The sequence below is a fragment of the Scomber scombrus genome, chromosome 22 (genome assembly GCF_963691925.1).
Source record: "Scomber scombrus chromosome 22, fScoSco1.1, whole genome shotgun sequence".
NCBI classification, from domain to species: domain Eukaryota; kingdom Metazoa; phylum Chordata; class Actinopteri; order Scombriformes; family Scombridae; genus Scomber; species Scomber scombrus.
The window spans coordinates 8,364,800-8,379,492 of record NC_084991.1 but is presented as its reverse complement, the minus strand read 5'-3'; the positions used below and the strand labels follow the sequence as shown (position 1 = coordinate 8,379,492).

Here is a 14,693-nt window from a genome sequence, read left to right as displayed (position 1 = left end):
AATAAGATATAATTCTCAACAGCAGAAAATTCATTTATGAATCCACATCTCACTTTTTAATTTAATTTTAATTGTTTTATTTAAAAAAAGTTGTGGTCTGGTCTTATTTTCTCTTGTAGCTACATGACATCCTTGGTGGCCATTCTGCATACAACTGCATCCAGCAGAGTGCTACTCTTCTCTTCCTGAGGAGTGACTTTGTAAAGCTGAAATGGAGACAAAAACAGGTTCGATTATAGAAAAAATGCTACAAAAATCTATTAAATAACTTCAAAAATTAAGACAAATAGGTCAACAAGTACATCACTTTCTTTAAAAAAAATGTATCCTGATAATGAGACTAAATTTTCATTTAGTGTCACTTTCATGTCAGGCTGCAACTTATGACTGTTTATGCTATCTGTCAGATGGCCAATCATCTTTATTAACTGACAGTGACAGCAAACAATGAAAAATGCCTATTGCAATTTCCCATAACCCAAAGTGACATCTTAATTTGAAATCATGTGTCAACCATCAGTCCAAAATGTAAAGATATATAGTTTACTATAATTAGACACAAAGAAAAGCAGCAGTTTGGAAAATGCCTACAAGACTTCACACACACACACACACACACACACACACGCACGCACGCACGCACACACACGCACACACACACACACACACACGCACACGCACACGCACACACACACGCACACACACACACACACACACACACACACGCACACACACTGTACATCTGCACATCCAGACTACATGAAAAGATTCACATGAAACTTTAACAGAGGTGGAGAACCTTTTTGATCTTTGCGGGGTCCGACAGCGAGGAAACATCTTCCACTTGAACCTGCCGTCCGTCCACCAGGGCTGTGATGTCTGATAGAAGCTTTGACTCCTGTTTGTTGTGAACCAGAACCACCATGACAGAGTCATCCCCGTCTGAGATCCCAAACCTTTTGAAGGCCTCTGAGATCTGTATTAATGAAGGCATGTTACATTAATAACTTATATTTTTCAATGTTTACATGCACATATCTATATCCAATTAATGTTTGCAACAACAGAATAAGCTTACATTTCCAGACAACCAACATTTAAAGCTTCCCTTAGTAAATAGCAAGAATAAAAACAAGTGACAGATATTCTGTTCCCCTAGACTGATTATGGCTGATACTGTTTTAAATCAAATGATGATGTTTAGAAAAATAGACAACAATGTAAAGAAAAGGATGTTACTCACAACTGAAATGGGGCATATTGCTTGTGTGTGCACTATACATTAAAATGCTTAAGTATACTTTCTTACATTATTAGTAGGTGACAGGTTGAAGATTATTTCCGAGTATAGACTTCTTGTCTTCATTTTCCCAATTTTCTGTAAGTGAACAGCTTTATTGGCAGCTACCAGCACTTGCAAAGGATTCACCAGCTGTTATTGAAAAATAAAGACAGTGAAAAACATAATTTAAGTGATATTTACTTTTCATCTAGAATATAAATCAAGACAAGTCGCACAAACAGTCTCAGTGTTTGCTTTGTACAGAAAGTCCAATCTTACCATAGTCGGGTTGATTAAGGCAGCATATATTTTACCCTCCACGGCTTTTTGTCTCAACTCGGCGGCATTTTTCACCTCTTTGAAAAGCATTTGAGTCACGCTGTGGTCAGGATAAAGCTCTAGCACATGTGTTAACTGCATGTTGATGAATATTTAACAAAATACGACTCAACTATAAGATACATTCAGTGTCACCACGCTTCACATGAACGTCTGTACACGAGGGGAACCATAACACGGTGACACCGGTAGAGAGGAAATGTATTCTTATGAGGGGCGGCAATTTCATGAAGGCAATGAAGTGAAATTAGAAACATTAAATGTAAAATGAATTATAGGTGAACTTGTGTTAATTATTGTGTGGGTTTATTTGAGAATAGTACGACGGGGAACTATGTGACATAACGCAAGAACACAAAGTTTCCATACCGGGCGTGTTTGGGAGGCGGACCGCCAGCTGTCAAACATCAAACTCTTCCGTTTATCACCACTGGTGCAGATCTCACGCACTTTCTCTTTGAATTGAGGCCGTACAGTGATTTTTTTAACACGCGTATTTAGTCGGTATGCGTGTTATACACCGTTATAACAGCTAGCTTCAGGTTGCGTTTACTTTCACTACTCATATCGTCGTCAAACATGGAGAAATTTGAAGGCTACATCTTCACTGCTCTCTGCAGCACCAACTTCTTGATATCCTGCCTGCTGTTCTCCAGAGTCACTCGGGAGCAAAGGGAACCATACATGGATGAGATATTTCACGTCCCGCAAGCTCACAAATACTGTCACGGGAAATTCAACGAGGTAGAGTGTCTGTGTGATAAAATGACGCCATGAAAGCTAGTCTCATTGTTGTTGAGCGGATTAGCCACCAGCGGAGCTTTTGTTATTTAGGACGATGTAGCAGCTTGTAGCTACAGCCTTTAATCCATCTCAGACATATAGAAAGACATTAGCAGGGGTTATGTGCTCTAATGTAGCCTTAACGAGGATAGCTTTAACGAGGACAAGTCAGAGGGTCGTTTAAAGCATTTTTTTATGTTATACAAATATCTTGAAGCTTACCATATTTGTAACAGTTGAGTTTGTGGAAGCTAAAATAAGTCATTCTGTATTTTATTTAACATGTAGATGATCAAAACAGAAGCTACAGATGCATAGATATCCTGGTTTTTAATCCCCAAGCTCATAAACCACTGAATCCTACATTTCCCACAATGCTACTTGATAGTAGCTTTCATTAGAGCCTCACTGCATGGTAAACATCCATGTCTTTAAAATGACACAAGTCCAGGCTAAAATAACTGTTATGACGCCTAACTCTCAGTTATCTAAGTATTTTTACAAGTTGAGTAACACTTGCTAAATTGTGTTAATATGTCTTTATGTGTGAAATGTTAATGGTTTTGTTCCTTGTGCAGTGGGACCCAATGATCACCACCCTCCCAGGCCTTTACCTGGTCTCTGTGGGGGTCATCAAGCCCGTGGTCTGGCTCGCCGGCCTGACAGGCCAGGTGGTGTGTTCCACAGCCATGCTGCGCTTCATCAACCTGCTCTTCAACTGCGGCAACCTTTACCTGCTCTATCTGCTCATCTGCAAGCTGCACCAAAGGGAGAAGGTATGACTAGATGACAGACAGGGTTAAACACGAGCGTAGGGCAGCAGATCTAAAGTTAGTCCCCTGATTTTGTTTCTTCTCTTCCAGACACGAACAACCTCACGTCGAGTCCTGTCAGCGCTCTCTCTCTCCTCCTTCCCCGTGCTCTACTTCTTCAACTTTCTCTACTACACCGACGCTGGATCTACTTTCTTCATCCTCTTCACCTACCTCATGACGCTGTACGGCTGCCACAAGGCCTCGGCGCTCCTCGGCGTCTGCTCCATTCTCTTCCGCCAGACCAACATCATCTGGGTGGCGTTCTGCGCGGGCACTCTGGTGGCCGCCAAGATGGATGAAGCCTGGAGGGTGGAGCATACGAAAAAAAGGGATGAGAAGTCTCCTCCGTCGCAGGTCCCTCTGTCATTCAGCGGAGCAAAGAAAGTGGTGCTTTTCATGCTGGAGTTTCTCACATCTCCTAGTCATGTGAAGGCGGTGCTGCTGGTGGCCTGGCCTTACGCAGCGGTTGCCGTGGGTTTCCTTGTGTTTGTGTTGCTGAACGATGGGATCGTGGTGGGTGACAGGACAAGCCATGAGGCCTGTCTCAACTTCCCTCAAGTCTTTTATTTCTTCTCCTTCTCCCTCTTTTTCTCCCTCCCTGTTTCACTTTGTTACCACCGCGTACTCCGCTTCCTGCAGGCTCTAAAAAAACAGCCTATATTCTTCCTACTCATCACCGGCCTCTGCTTCCTCCTCGTGTGGAAGTTCACCTTCGTCCACAAATACCTCTTGGCAGATAACCGCCACTTCCCCTTCTACGTATGGAAAAGGCTTTTCCAGAAGCACGAGCTGGTGCGCTTCCTCCTCGTCCCTGCGTACGTGTTCGCCGGGTGGAACTTTCTGGACTTCTTCAAGTCACGCTCGCTCTTCTGGAGCTTGGCGTTCCTGGCGTGCCTCCTGGCTGCCACAGTCCCCCAGAAGCTCCTGGAGTTCAGGTACTTCATCGTTCCGTACCTGATTTACCGTTTGCACATGCCCCTGCCCTCTCTTCCCAGACTCATTCTGGAGTTCCTCCTGTACACGCTGGTCAATGCCGCCACGATTTACATCTTCATCACAAAGACCTTCCACTGGCCAGACAGCACAGCAGCACAGAGGTTCATGTGGTGAACCAAAAATATTTCTGTCATTTTTTGTACATCTGTAACCAGGATAACTTCAAAGGATTGTCACAGCTTTTACTGAGAATCAATATTTCTAGTTTTAACATGATAGACAGGAGTAAAAACCAAAAACCCTTCAACCATGAATCTGTTCAGTTACATGAAAATTGCAACAACAAAGGATATTCATTATTCATATATCAGTTTTAGGTTGGGACAGTATGTGATGGTATCAGTATTGTAAAATCATTGGTACAGGTCTGAATTGTAATATGTTATTTTGATATGAATTTCCTGTATATAAAAGTTGTTTCTACTGTATGTAAATACACTGTGATTAAAATCCTCTACAAGTTGAAAAAGATAATCATGTAATTTTGAGATTTATTGGGGATTGACAGGATAATACAACGTTTACGTATGACAAACTGTTTTGTACTATAAATGTAAATATGCCGCTCTGTAGATCAGCCTTTGGAGAAATAAGTGTTGACATGAGCTGTAAATACAATTAAAGAGACCAAATATGACTTAGCCATAATGTAAAACATCTTTTCAACAATTTTTATTGTAAGAGAGATTATGACAGAGATTTTTGCTTTTTGCCAGTGAAAAACACAGAAACATTTCACATAGACCCGACCCACAAACAACTTTATAACTGAGGATACACCTTTATTGCTTTTAAAAAAAAACAATCTTGATCAAGCCATAATTTATTCTATTGTTTTGTACCTGGTGGTTTAATTGTAATGATAATCCCTTTTTTCCTTAAGTATGTTTCTCCTTTCTGTCTGCTATTTTTGCTGTGCCTGATTTGTGTGTGTATGTGTATGTGTATGTGTATGTGTATGTGTATGTGTATGGGTTTTAACTGAGTTTTTTCTTTTTACAAGATCACAAAATCAAAAATAAATGTGACGTTTCAAACCGACCAAGACCTGATTGTTCTCAGGATTGGGATGGGATTCAAAAATGTGATTAAAATGGGCAGTTTATCATTATATCAGTTTATTACAATGTCATATTTGGCCCTGTGTTTTTTTCTTAGGGTTAGGTTTGAGACTTTTCAGGTTCAAACGAGGCCATGTGACTGATAAACTGTAAATAATTCCAGTTCCTTTCCACTTTTCTATTTGAGTCTGTTGTTACTTGTGTTTGTGTTGACTCATCTGTGTTCCACACTTAACTGTATATGCTGTCCATCCAACTGTATGCTGCTTTCATGTTGATACAATCCTGTGTGGAATTTGGAATAAAATGATTAAATCAGCATTAAACCACAAGTCAAATTTATTTTATTTTTTCAAAAATGTTTATGCTAACCTCTCAGTTTCAGACCTTGAATATTGACACAGTGTATATAAATGTGTTTTCAGGCTGATTTAAACAGATTCAGCCACTAGGAGGAGCTATAGGACAAAGCTAGATGTGCCTTTAAACAGCACATACAATCTACTATGAAGTAAATAAGTCACACTGCCTTTAATTTCAACACCATGCTCCTCACTTTAAAGATCTAAGTTTTATACTTGTGTGAAACCGAACATAAAACAGCTAAATGTTTTCATGGGGCCAGTCTAGAAGACAGTTTTATTATTGTTCAAATGATCAGGTACTTTCAACTATTATCAAACACCAGTGCTTTCACAATGAAATGAAATAACAGGGAAACAAAGAAGAGGCCCAGACAGTCTAATCTGATAAGCAGAATATGACAGTCTACAGTGCGTACTGTAATAATGACAGTAAAGCCTCTCACTATCTTTGTCGCTAACAATAATTTTAAAGTAGTCTTCATTACTCTGTGAGTGAAATCCCAATTGGGAAAAATAAAACAAGTGGTACGATGCTTGCTCTCCATCTAACCCATATCATTTCTAGGTTCCAATTACATCAAGTAGCATGGGGCCAGCTCCCAGGAGAGACTTTAATAAAGTCTAACTGGGATGATTACACAAATGTTGATTTCACTATTCAACCAGTCTGAGCCTGTGTGAAGGAGATACAGTATGAGCTATTTGAAAGAGAGTGTTCAGTGTGGGAACTGCTTGAATATACAGTATGTTATTTTTTTTTGTACTTTGGCTTTTACTCAACCTCCCCCACTCTCTTTTTCCCTTTTCACTGTCTCATTGGTTTTTACTTTGGGAGATGATGGAAGTACAGATTAGTCTTTCTCACCATTGTATTTTGGCATTTTGAAAATTACAGCCCAATAGGATGGCACTTCCATCATTGATAGAGTTGTTTTATTTCAGTATGTACTAGCAGTTTGTCTCTGTATTATGCAGAATATCTGATTAATCGCTGATTGGATGCTCACGAAATCTGGTGAAGTGATGCATCTCTCGCACTGATTTGAATGTTGCAAAATTACACTGATTGGACCTAAATATACGGAAGTTTTTTAATGACAAAACTTAAACTCTTGATTTTTAAATTTTGTAAATCGAACTCAAATCCCAACTAGCTTTTACAAACAAAAATTAGTTATTTATTGTTAATATTACTTTCTAAATAAAGGGAAGAAAAAAAGGGTCTTTCAGAAATGTTACTTATTTTGTCAGCAGTGATGTTAGCAGGGGTATTAAAGAGGGACCACACCTGCATATAAACTATAATTGCAGATAGACTATTATCTTGGAGCGTAGCTTTCCTTGGCAGATGTTTGATAAGTCATGCATGACAAGACATGCTAGATAAGTTAAGAAGACATTACATACACATTTGGCAGTGCGTACAGTGTACAGTCCATACAATTGTAACTTTTGGGCTGCATCTGGACGATCCACACAGACCTTTAATTACAGATGAACAAATGTTTATGTTTCTTAGAACCTTGCGGCCATGCAGAAGCGGAAATCATAAGGGTTAGGGTTAGGATTAGGGTTAGGGGGTTCATGTGGGTTGCGGTTCTGAGTCCAGCTGTTGTCTATTGTGATGGGCAGATTGATATAGTATCACTAAAACTGGTTCTAAGACTTGTTTTGAGTACTGATACTAGTTTAGATAGGGTCAATACCAAAAAAAGATGGACATCTAACATAATTTTAGATCTCCTACTTACCAGGATTTCAAAAAGCTCACTATTGAGCACTCTATATCTTGTTTGTCTAAAACATTTTACAGGATATTATGTGCAGGATTTCTTGGTTTATAGAAGTTGCCAGGCAACCACCTGAGACTCCAAGAAGTTACCAATCACAGCCAAAATTAGTTTGGTACATAACCATCTGTAAAATTCTCAAATTTTAATTTTTGAGACTTTGTTTTTTTTGTACGGTTTTAAAAAAGCAGATATGTGTTAATTAGTGCACTTTAGCAAAACTGGTAGGTGGATTTTATACTATTTTGACAGAGCCAGGCTGGCTGTTTCTAGTCTTTGTTTTAAATCTAACTAACCAGCTGTAGCCTTAGACCCTGTAGCCTTAGGATATATGACTAGTATTTCATCCAACTCCTAGCCACAAGGTAAATAAGCACATTTCACAAAATGTCAAACTCCTCTTAGAGTACATAAGGGATAGATGTGGTGAATCAAGACAGTATGCCCAAAATGTATTTGCTCTTTCTGACTTGCAGATTATAGCTTGGATGTGTTGTGTGCACATCCATATAGGAGGCGCTGCACTAATTACAGTTACATCTGTCACTGATTTTTTCACACACACACACACACACACACACACACACACACACACACACACACACACACACACACACACACACACACACACACACACACACACACACACACACAGTACTGCATAACACCAAAGCACCTTTTTGTATATCTTGTCTTTAGACTTTTACCTGAAGCAGAGTCAGAGGCTCTGAGCAATTAATTAGAAGTGGAGCCTCAAGAAAGAGACATTTGTTTTTCTGGAGCCAAAGGTGAGGACATAACAACACAGAAAGACACTGATATAGATCTGTTTTTTTTTTATGTAATCAGTGTTCTGCTCTTTAAATCACTCGCTGAGGTTACATAAAAGTTGCAAAGGCAAAAAATAATTAGGGTGAGAAAGAATGAAGGTGGAAGGGAGGAAGGGGAGGTAATAAATCAAATTAAAAAACGGATATTTGCAGGTACAATATGACAGGACTGCTGGATTATTATTACATAATAGGCAACAATAATACTGCTGTTAAGGTTCAGATTTAGATAAACAGACTTTGACTTGAATGCGTAAGTGGTTATACAGTTTTGTCACTATGAAGATGTTTGTGCGTCCATGCTACTTATGTAACATCATTTTTTCTCTCATAGCAGCATGTTAATTAAATGCACATATGCACATACTAATGGCAGAAAGTAAAGAAAATGTCATTTTAAGATGTCTTATTCAGAAATATACATTTGAGAGAATGACTCAATGATCTGTGTTGTTCAATAAAAGATTAACTGGTCAAAATGTTTGAAATTTTAAGTAAGAATATGGACAACTTTGGCACCATTTTATGTTTACATTTGTAAATATAATCCATATTTACACTAATTTGCATGCACACAAGTATTTGATTCTGTTCACTTCTGATCCTGACTTTTAGGAGATATCCATGATTGTACAAATATGGTGCAGCCACCATTACCAGGTCATAGAATACCTTAAAATACGATATGTGCACTGCAGCTCTATAGAACAAATCTGTGTGTAGTTTATTAGCCTTGCTGTCTGGAGAAATAATATGCTGCCTCTAACTGTCAGTGGCATTTTTTCAAGGCAAGGCGCATGCCATTCCTGATAATTATTATCACCCTACAGTGGGTGGTTACAACAGAGACCTTTTCATTTTCCACTCTGCCTCCTCTGCTGGGAGCACTGGGCTCCTCGGAATAAATGTCTCTTTTTATAAGAAGTCATGATCATCTCAAGGCATTTTTTTAGTATTTTCAAAAATTAGTATTATAAAACAGGAGCAGTTACCTTGAAATAAGAAATAATGCAAGACTGCTCCAAATTATAATGTTAACTTTCAATAGGCTAATGTTCCATCTAATCAATTAAACTATTTCCACAATGTCAGTATCTTCCCTGTAGGTCAGAGAGTAAAAATGTATACCGAGCCAATGTGTGTGTGGAGTCAGCGAAGCAATAGTGATGTCAGCGCTGTTGATTGTTCTCTAACTCCTCCGACACTCTAGATCCTGTCACTGCACATCAGTCAGCTTCCTACACACACGTGACGTCCACATGTCAACACACGTACGTGGATTCGCATTCACATGTACAAAAGGGGAAAGACTCACTCACAGAAGCCTTCATGTGTGGCTGGAGAGTCTTCAAACACTGCCACCAACATTTCTGCATGCGCATCAGAAATTCAACAGATTCCCCAATGACCTCCGGCCTTCTCTTTCACACACACATACACACACACACACACACACACACACACACACTCCCAAAACTTGCACGCCAATGAAGCTCCTGGCACCCCATGCATCTGCCTCCTGTCTCACTGCATAATGCATTGCTAGCTGAGGTGTAAACACACACTCAACATGAGCACACTTAAACACAATCAGAGCCACACAGAAACGCTTAGTTGCGATGCATAATATATCAAACCAGGTTAGCGAGGACAAGTGGCCTCATATGTACTGCTAATTGAGACAAACGCAAGGTTTCTGTATGTGTGTGTGTGTGTGTGTGTGTGTGTGTGTGTGTGTGTGTGTGTGTGTGTGTGTGTGTGTGTGTGTGGTATACTCATTAAACACAGCAAGCACAATAAAAAACATTAGTCAACTGAATGGCCAAGATGGCATTTAGTCTCATTTAGCCCTGTTGTTGCTGTTATGTTGGACTAATGAAGAAAAACGGTCAGTGTTATGGCTCTTTTTCTTCGTGTTTAAGTTGATTCATTTTAAACTAAGCAGAAATGGAAAGAGACACAAGGCAGTTTTGAATCTCTTAGTGAGAACTAAGTGGTATATCAGTTATATCTCAATTTTCTCATTCTGTGATTATGATCCAAAAGCAGATTATTGGTTCTGACAGTAAATAGCTTTCTTAAGATCTCAGCCTAATTAGGCAAGTGACTGCAGTTGGAACAGTAGAGGTAAACTTTTGAGTAATTTGAGAGTATTTTCGAAAGTGACTTGCAGTGGGGCCAATATTGATACTACTACCTCTACTCGTTATAATTAAAGGCTGCTTAAGTACTGCCATAGGGTGTGTCATTAATGAGGTGAATGCATCATAACCGATTGAATTCTGACATTTTTATGGCCACTAAGTGATGAAGCAAAAAATAATCTTCTACTATTAACCAATACCTTTATTTAGAATCATTAAGAAGAAATGTGTTTATTATGTGAATCATCTGAACTACACACAACAGTACAGAAGCAGATAGTACATGTACTAAGAAGAGTGTTCATGTGATCATGTAACATATCCTTTTTTTGTTATTAATCTTTTTGACATTAGTAACAATACTTTAACAAGATCACTACAGTAAAAATAAAAAAAAAACTGTTATAGTATCAATAGTATTGATACTGTAGTGATCGGTCTGCCCCTGATGGACGGGCCCATAGCTCACTGAACAAAACTGACTGACAAAGCACAGCACTTTATGGATGTCTTACTCGGTACATTATTTAATGTCTGAACATCACAGAACAATCGAGAGTTTTTTTGTTTTGCACTTCAAACACAGAGGCAGCAAAAAACACTAAATTCAAGGGGCAGAAGTGCATTAGAAAAACATTCAAAGGGGCGCTCCACTGATTTTACACATACAAATCAGATTACTCTCCAAGTTTGAAAAGACAGCACTGGGGATTTGTAGCAGAAAGTTTCTATGACAAAACAAAAGCACTAGTTTGCATTATCGGAAAGGATGGGAGCAAGAGTCTGACGCATATTAGACTAAAAGTTGTGAAAACAGGGTCTCTGCTGCATTGATTTTGAACCAATTAAATTAGAATAAATACCCCACTGAAGATGGGAATAAAATAATAGATCTTAGGAAGTTACATTGCACATGCTTGTACAGAAATGTAGTTAAACTATAACTTATTTGTTTTATAATACATACTTACTTTTTAAAAGTTACATAATGGTCACAATACATGAACCTGAGCACACCAGCGACGTGCCATCTCTTAGCACTTTTAAAGACACAATTACAGCACATGAGAAAATGTTCTATTTATATGAGAATGGTGGGAGTTCAGTGGGCAGAGTGGCCAAAACATGTGTTTTTGTATTATTAACGGCATACAGTAATTATGCAACCTGCCCACATTCATTTCACAGTTTCTGGCTTGCTGTCTGTGAAAGTTTGACTTTGTTGTGAAGGAGTGTGAGCGTATGTGGTGATTGGAGAACAAAGACCAGATGTCACTTTCAGGTTTAGAAGTTGTTACTCTGCATTTAGAGATGCGCCAACCACCTGCGTGTTCTTTCCTTTCTCCTTTTCTTTTCTTTTTTAAATTTCTGGGGAATATTCAAATGAGTTCCAACTTTAGCCATGTCTCAGTGGCAGGTTGCTAAGCTACAGACTGTGTCAGGAAGTGACAGGCAAACATAATTACGATCCTGGTTGACAGACATGGAGCAGTGTTCATTAGTCTTACTCAAGCATTAAGACTTCAAGTCTTTTTAGAGGACGAAACCCTCACATGACCTTTTCACTCAAGTAATTACCACATAATCATTTGGTTAATAAGTATTTAAACAATTAAGGGGCAGATGAATCATTGCTTCAGTACAGTATGGATGGTAGGACGTAATAGCTGGAAATTGTGCATTTTTTCTTGCACATTCTTGGGCATTGCGGCATGACACATTCCACATTCATATTATTACGACTAATGGGTGCACAAATAAGAAAAAATTGGATAATGAAATCATAATTAAATTTGCCCACTGTGCTGCTCTCCAGGAAGCTTGCTTTGAATCCATAGCCTTGATGTAGTGCTCTATTGCTGTTAATGAGCAGTCTTATTCCTCTGTGGTATGTGTGTGTTTGTGCATGGATGTTGTGTCTTTGTCTGCGCAGTGTAAGTCAGTTTGTTACCATACTCGCTCTCCCTCCTTCACTCCCTCCCTCTCTGCTGGCATTGCATTAGATGTTGATTGACAGTGATATTAGCACCTTTCTCTCACTCTGCCTCTCTTCACCCCTCAATCAATCCACCCATCTCCTCCCTTGGCCACAAGGGACGCTGGGAAAATAAGGCTATTTATAGCCACCTGAGGCATGCACGAGGCTCTCCCGTTTGTGCAGAGAGAGAGAGAGAGAGGAGAGACAGAGAGAGAGAGGAGAGAGAGAGAGAGAGAGAGAGAGAGAGAGAGAGAGAGAGAGAGAGAGAGAGAGAGAGAGAGAGAGAGAGAGAGAGAGAGAGAGAGAGAGAGAGAGAGAGAGAGAGAGAGAGAGAGAGAGAGAGAAAAAAAGACATAAATCACCTTCATGTTACAAACACACAATGCATACAATATGGCATATTGTTCATGTGGCTGTCCCCTTGCCTTTTAAATGTCACACTTATATATTTAGCAAACATTAGCTTAAGATGCTATTATTGTAATCAATCTGGATTCATTTTAAAGTTGTCATATGTACCTTGACAATGAGTTATGTGCCAATACCCAAATCTTTTGCCCTAAAATTGTCTTTCCTTTGCCACAAAAGAGCTCATGCCAATTGTAAAGGTCAAGCTAGTGGCCACAATGCAGAAAAAAGTCCAAAAACAAAAAACCCTGAATGCCAAAAATGTCAGTCCCTGTTGCCCAAGATGCATCCCAAAATGTTTTGTCCCAACCAAAGGTCCACAACCCAAACACAACCGAGTTTACTGCCATACAGGACTTATGAAACCAGAAAATATTCACTTTAGAAGCTGGAATGAGAATTTTGGCATATTTTTCTCAGAAATGACTCAAAATTATGAATTAATTAATGATCAGAATAGTTGCTTATTAGTTTAATAGTTGGCAACTAATTGATTAAAGGGTACATACAATGCTTTTTGTGGTTTTCTGTTTATATACTGTTATGATGTTGGATATCTATGTTAAACATGGTCACATTTCCAAAACTTGAGGTTAACATACAAAAAACAAAAGTAAGCTTTCACACAAATTCCCTTTTCCCTGAGACTTTTCTTAGCCTCTTTCTCTTTCACTGTAAATCACAGCTAAGGTGCATTTGGGTATTAGCGTCTATTTGTAGTAAAAGAAAAAATACTTTCATGGAGCAAAACAATAAAAGCTTGTAAAAAATTACAACAATATGTACCTACTGGTACAATAAACATTTACCACAGAGTAGCTCCAGGGAAAGACATTATTGGCAAAGGCTGGTTCCAACCAGCTCTTTACCTCAGACCTCCAGAGCCTTGTCCCCTGGAAAGGAACTGGATTCATGTAAATTTGCTTTAAGCAGCCTTAAATTACATAAAAAAAATTAAAAAAAAGATTAGCCTATCAATGAAAAAGTAAGCTTTTTGCAGGTATTACATTTCTACATGTCTGTCAAATCACAATAAGTGCAATCAAAGGTCTTTGTTATAGATACATTGGAAATGATTGCTATATGGAATAGCACATCTCGGGGTTTAGATAGGTGAGCATCATCATTCTAATCCTAACAATGTCTTGTATTGTTGTGTATTTTAACAACCTACCCTATGGAATGAAGGACCCTTTTTGTGGACCCATTTGGAGCTGCCCAACTGCAGAAATGCCAGGAAATATAGTAAGCAAATCTTAGACAATCCCTCCTCCTGTATACATTTATTTTTTTTCTCTTTTAGCTTAATCAGGAGGAGGAATGTGAATGTGTCCAGGTGGTCATGCAACACCATTGCTCATCTCCACCAGTAGGACAACACATCATGTGTGGGGTGCTGGCCTGTAAAGTAAGTTTCCATGTTTGTCAGTTAATTCATTTCTTCCAAAGAGAGAACTTTCTCCAATCTGTATTCAAGGTGGCACAGCCTGAGCTGAAAGGACAAAAGCCTGACTCTCTGGTCGACCTGGAGGGGGTCAACAGAATGAAGCTGGAAATGGCATTGATGAGTCACATATGAATGTGATGGTCTTGCATATATATATATATAAGTATACCGAAGGTTCACTAACTATATTTATAAAAGATTCCCTGATCTCTGTCACTCCTGTGGTGAGAAAAACAGGAACCAGTGGACAGACCCACACTCACTGGGTAAGAGAACATAGCTGGGCTCAACATAAACAGACTTCATTTTTACTTTATCCTCCAGAGTATTTGATGTTTTTTTAGATTAAATGCACAGCATGTGGCTGCTGGTACTGTTGGATTTGTGTGGGGCCACTGAAAAAGAATATTTTTGCCCTATATGTTGCATAATTGACTTTGTAAATAAGTAAGTAT

The 14,693-nt window shown here is 38.9% G+C and overlaps 2 protein-coding genes across 2 annotated transcripts; one reads left to right on the top strand and one right to left on the bottom strand.

The window, feature by feature from the left end:
- Positions 1–102: 102 nt before the first annotated feature.
- Positions 103–1,786, bottom strand: tprkb (Tp53rk binding protein). Its single transcript, XM_062443975.1, has 4 exons — positions 1,562–1,786; positions 1,310–1,432; positions 800–976; positions 103–206 (listed from the first exon to the last, which is right to left on the bottom strand). The coding sequence occupies exons 1-4, from the start codon at positions 1,700–1,702 to the stop codon at positions 120–122; spliced, it is 528 nt and encodes a 175-aa protein (XP_062299959.1). The 5' UTR covers positions 1,703–1,786; the 3' UTR covers positions 103–119.
- A 263-nt stretch (positions 1,787–2,049) lies between these two features.
- alg10 (ALG10 alpha-1,2-mannosyltransferase) lies at positions 2,050–5,600 on the top strand. The gene is made up of 3 exons (XM_062443330.1): positions 2,050–2,365; positions 2,983–3,180; positions 3,268–5,600. Exons 1-3 carry the CDS (start codon positions 2,201–2,203, stop codon positions 4,327–4,329), a joined length of 1,425 nt encoding a protein of 474 aa, XP_062299314.1. The 5' UTR covers positions 2,050–2,200; the 3' UTR covers positions 4,330–5,600.
- The last annotated feature ends 9,093 nt before the right edge of the window (positions 5,601–14,693 follow it).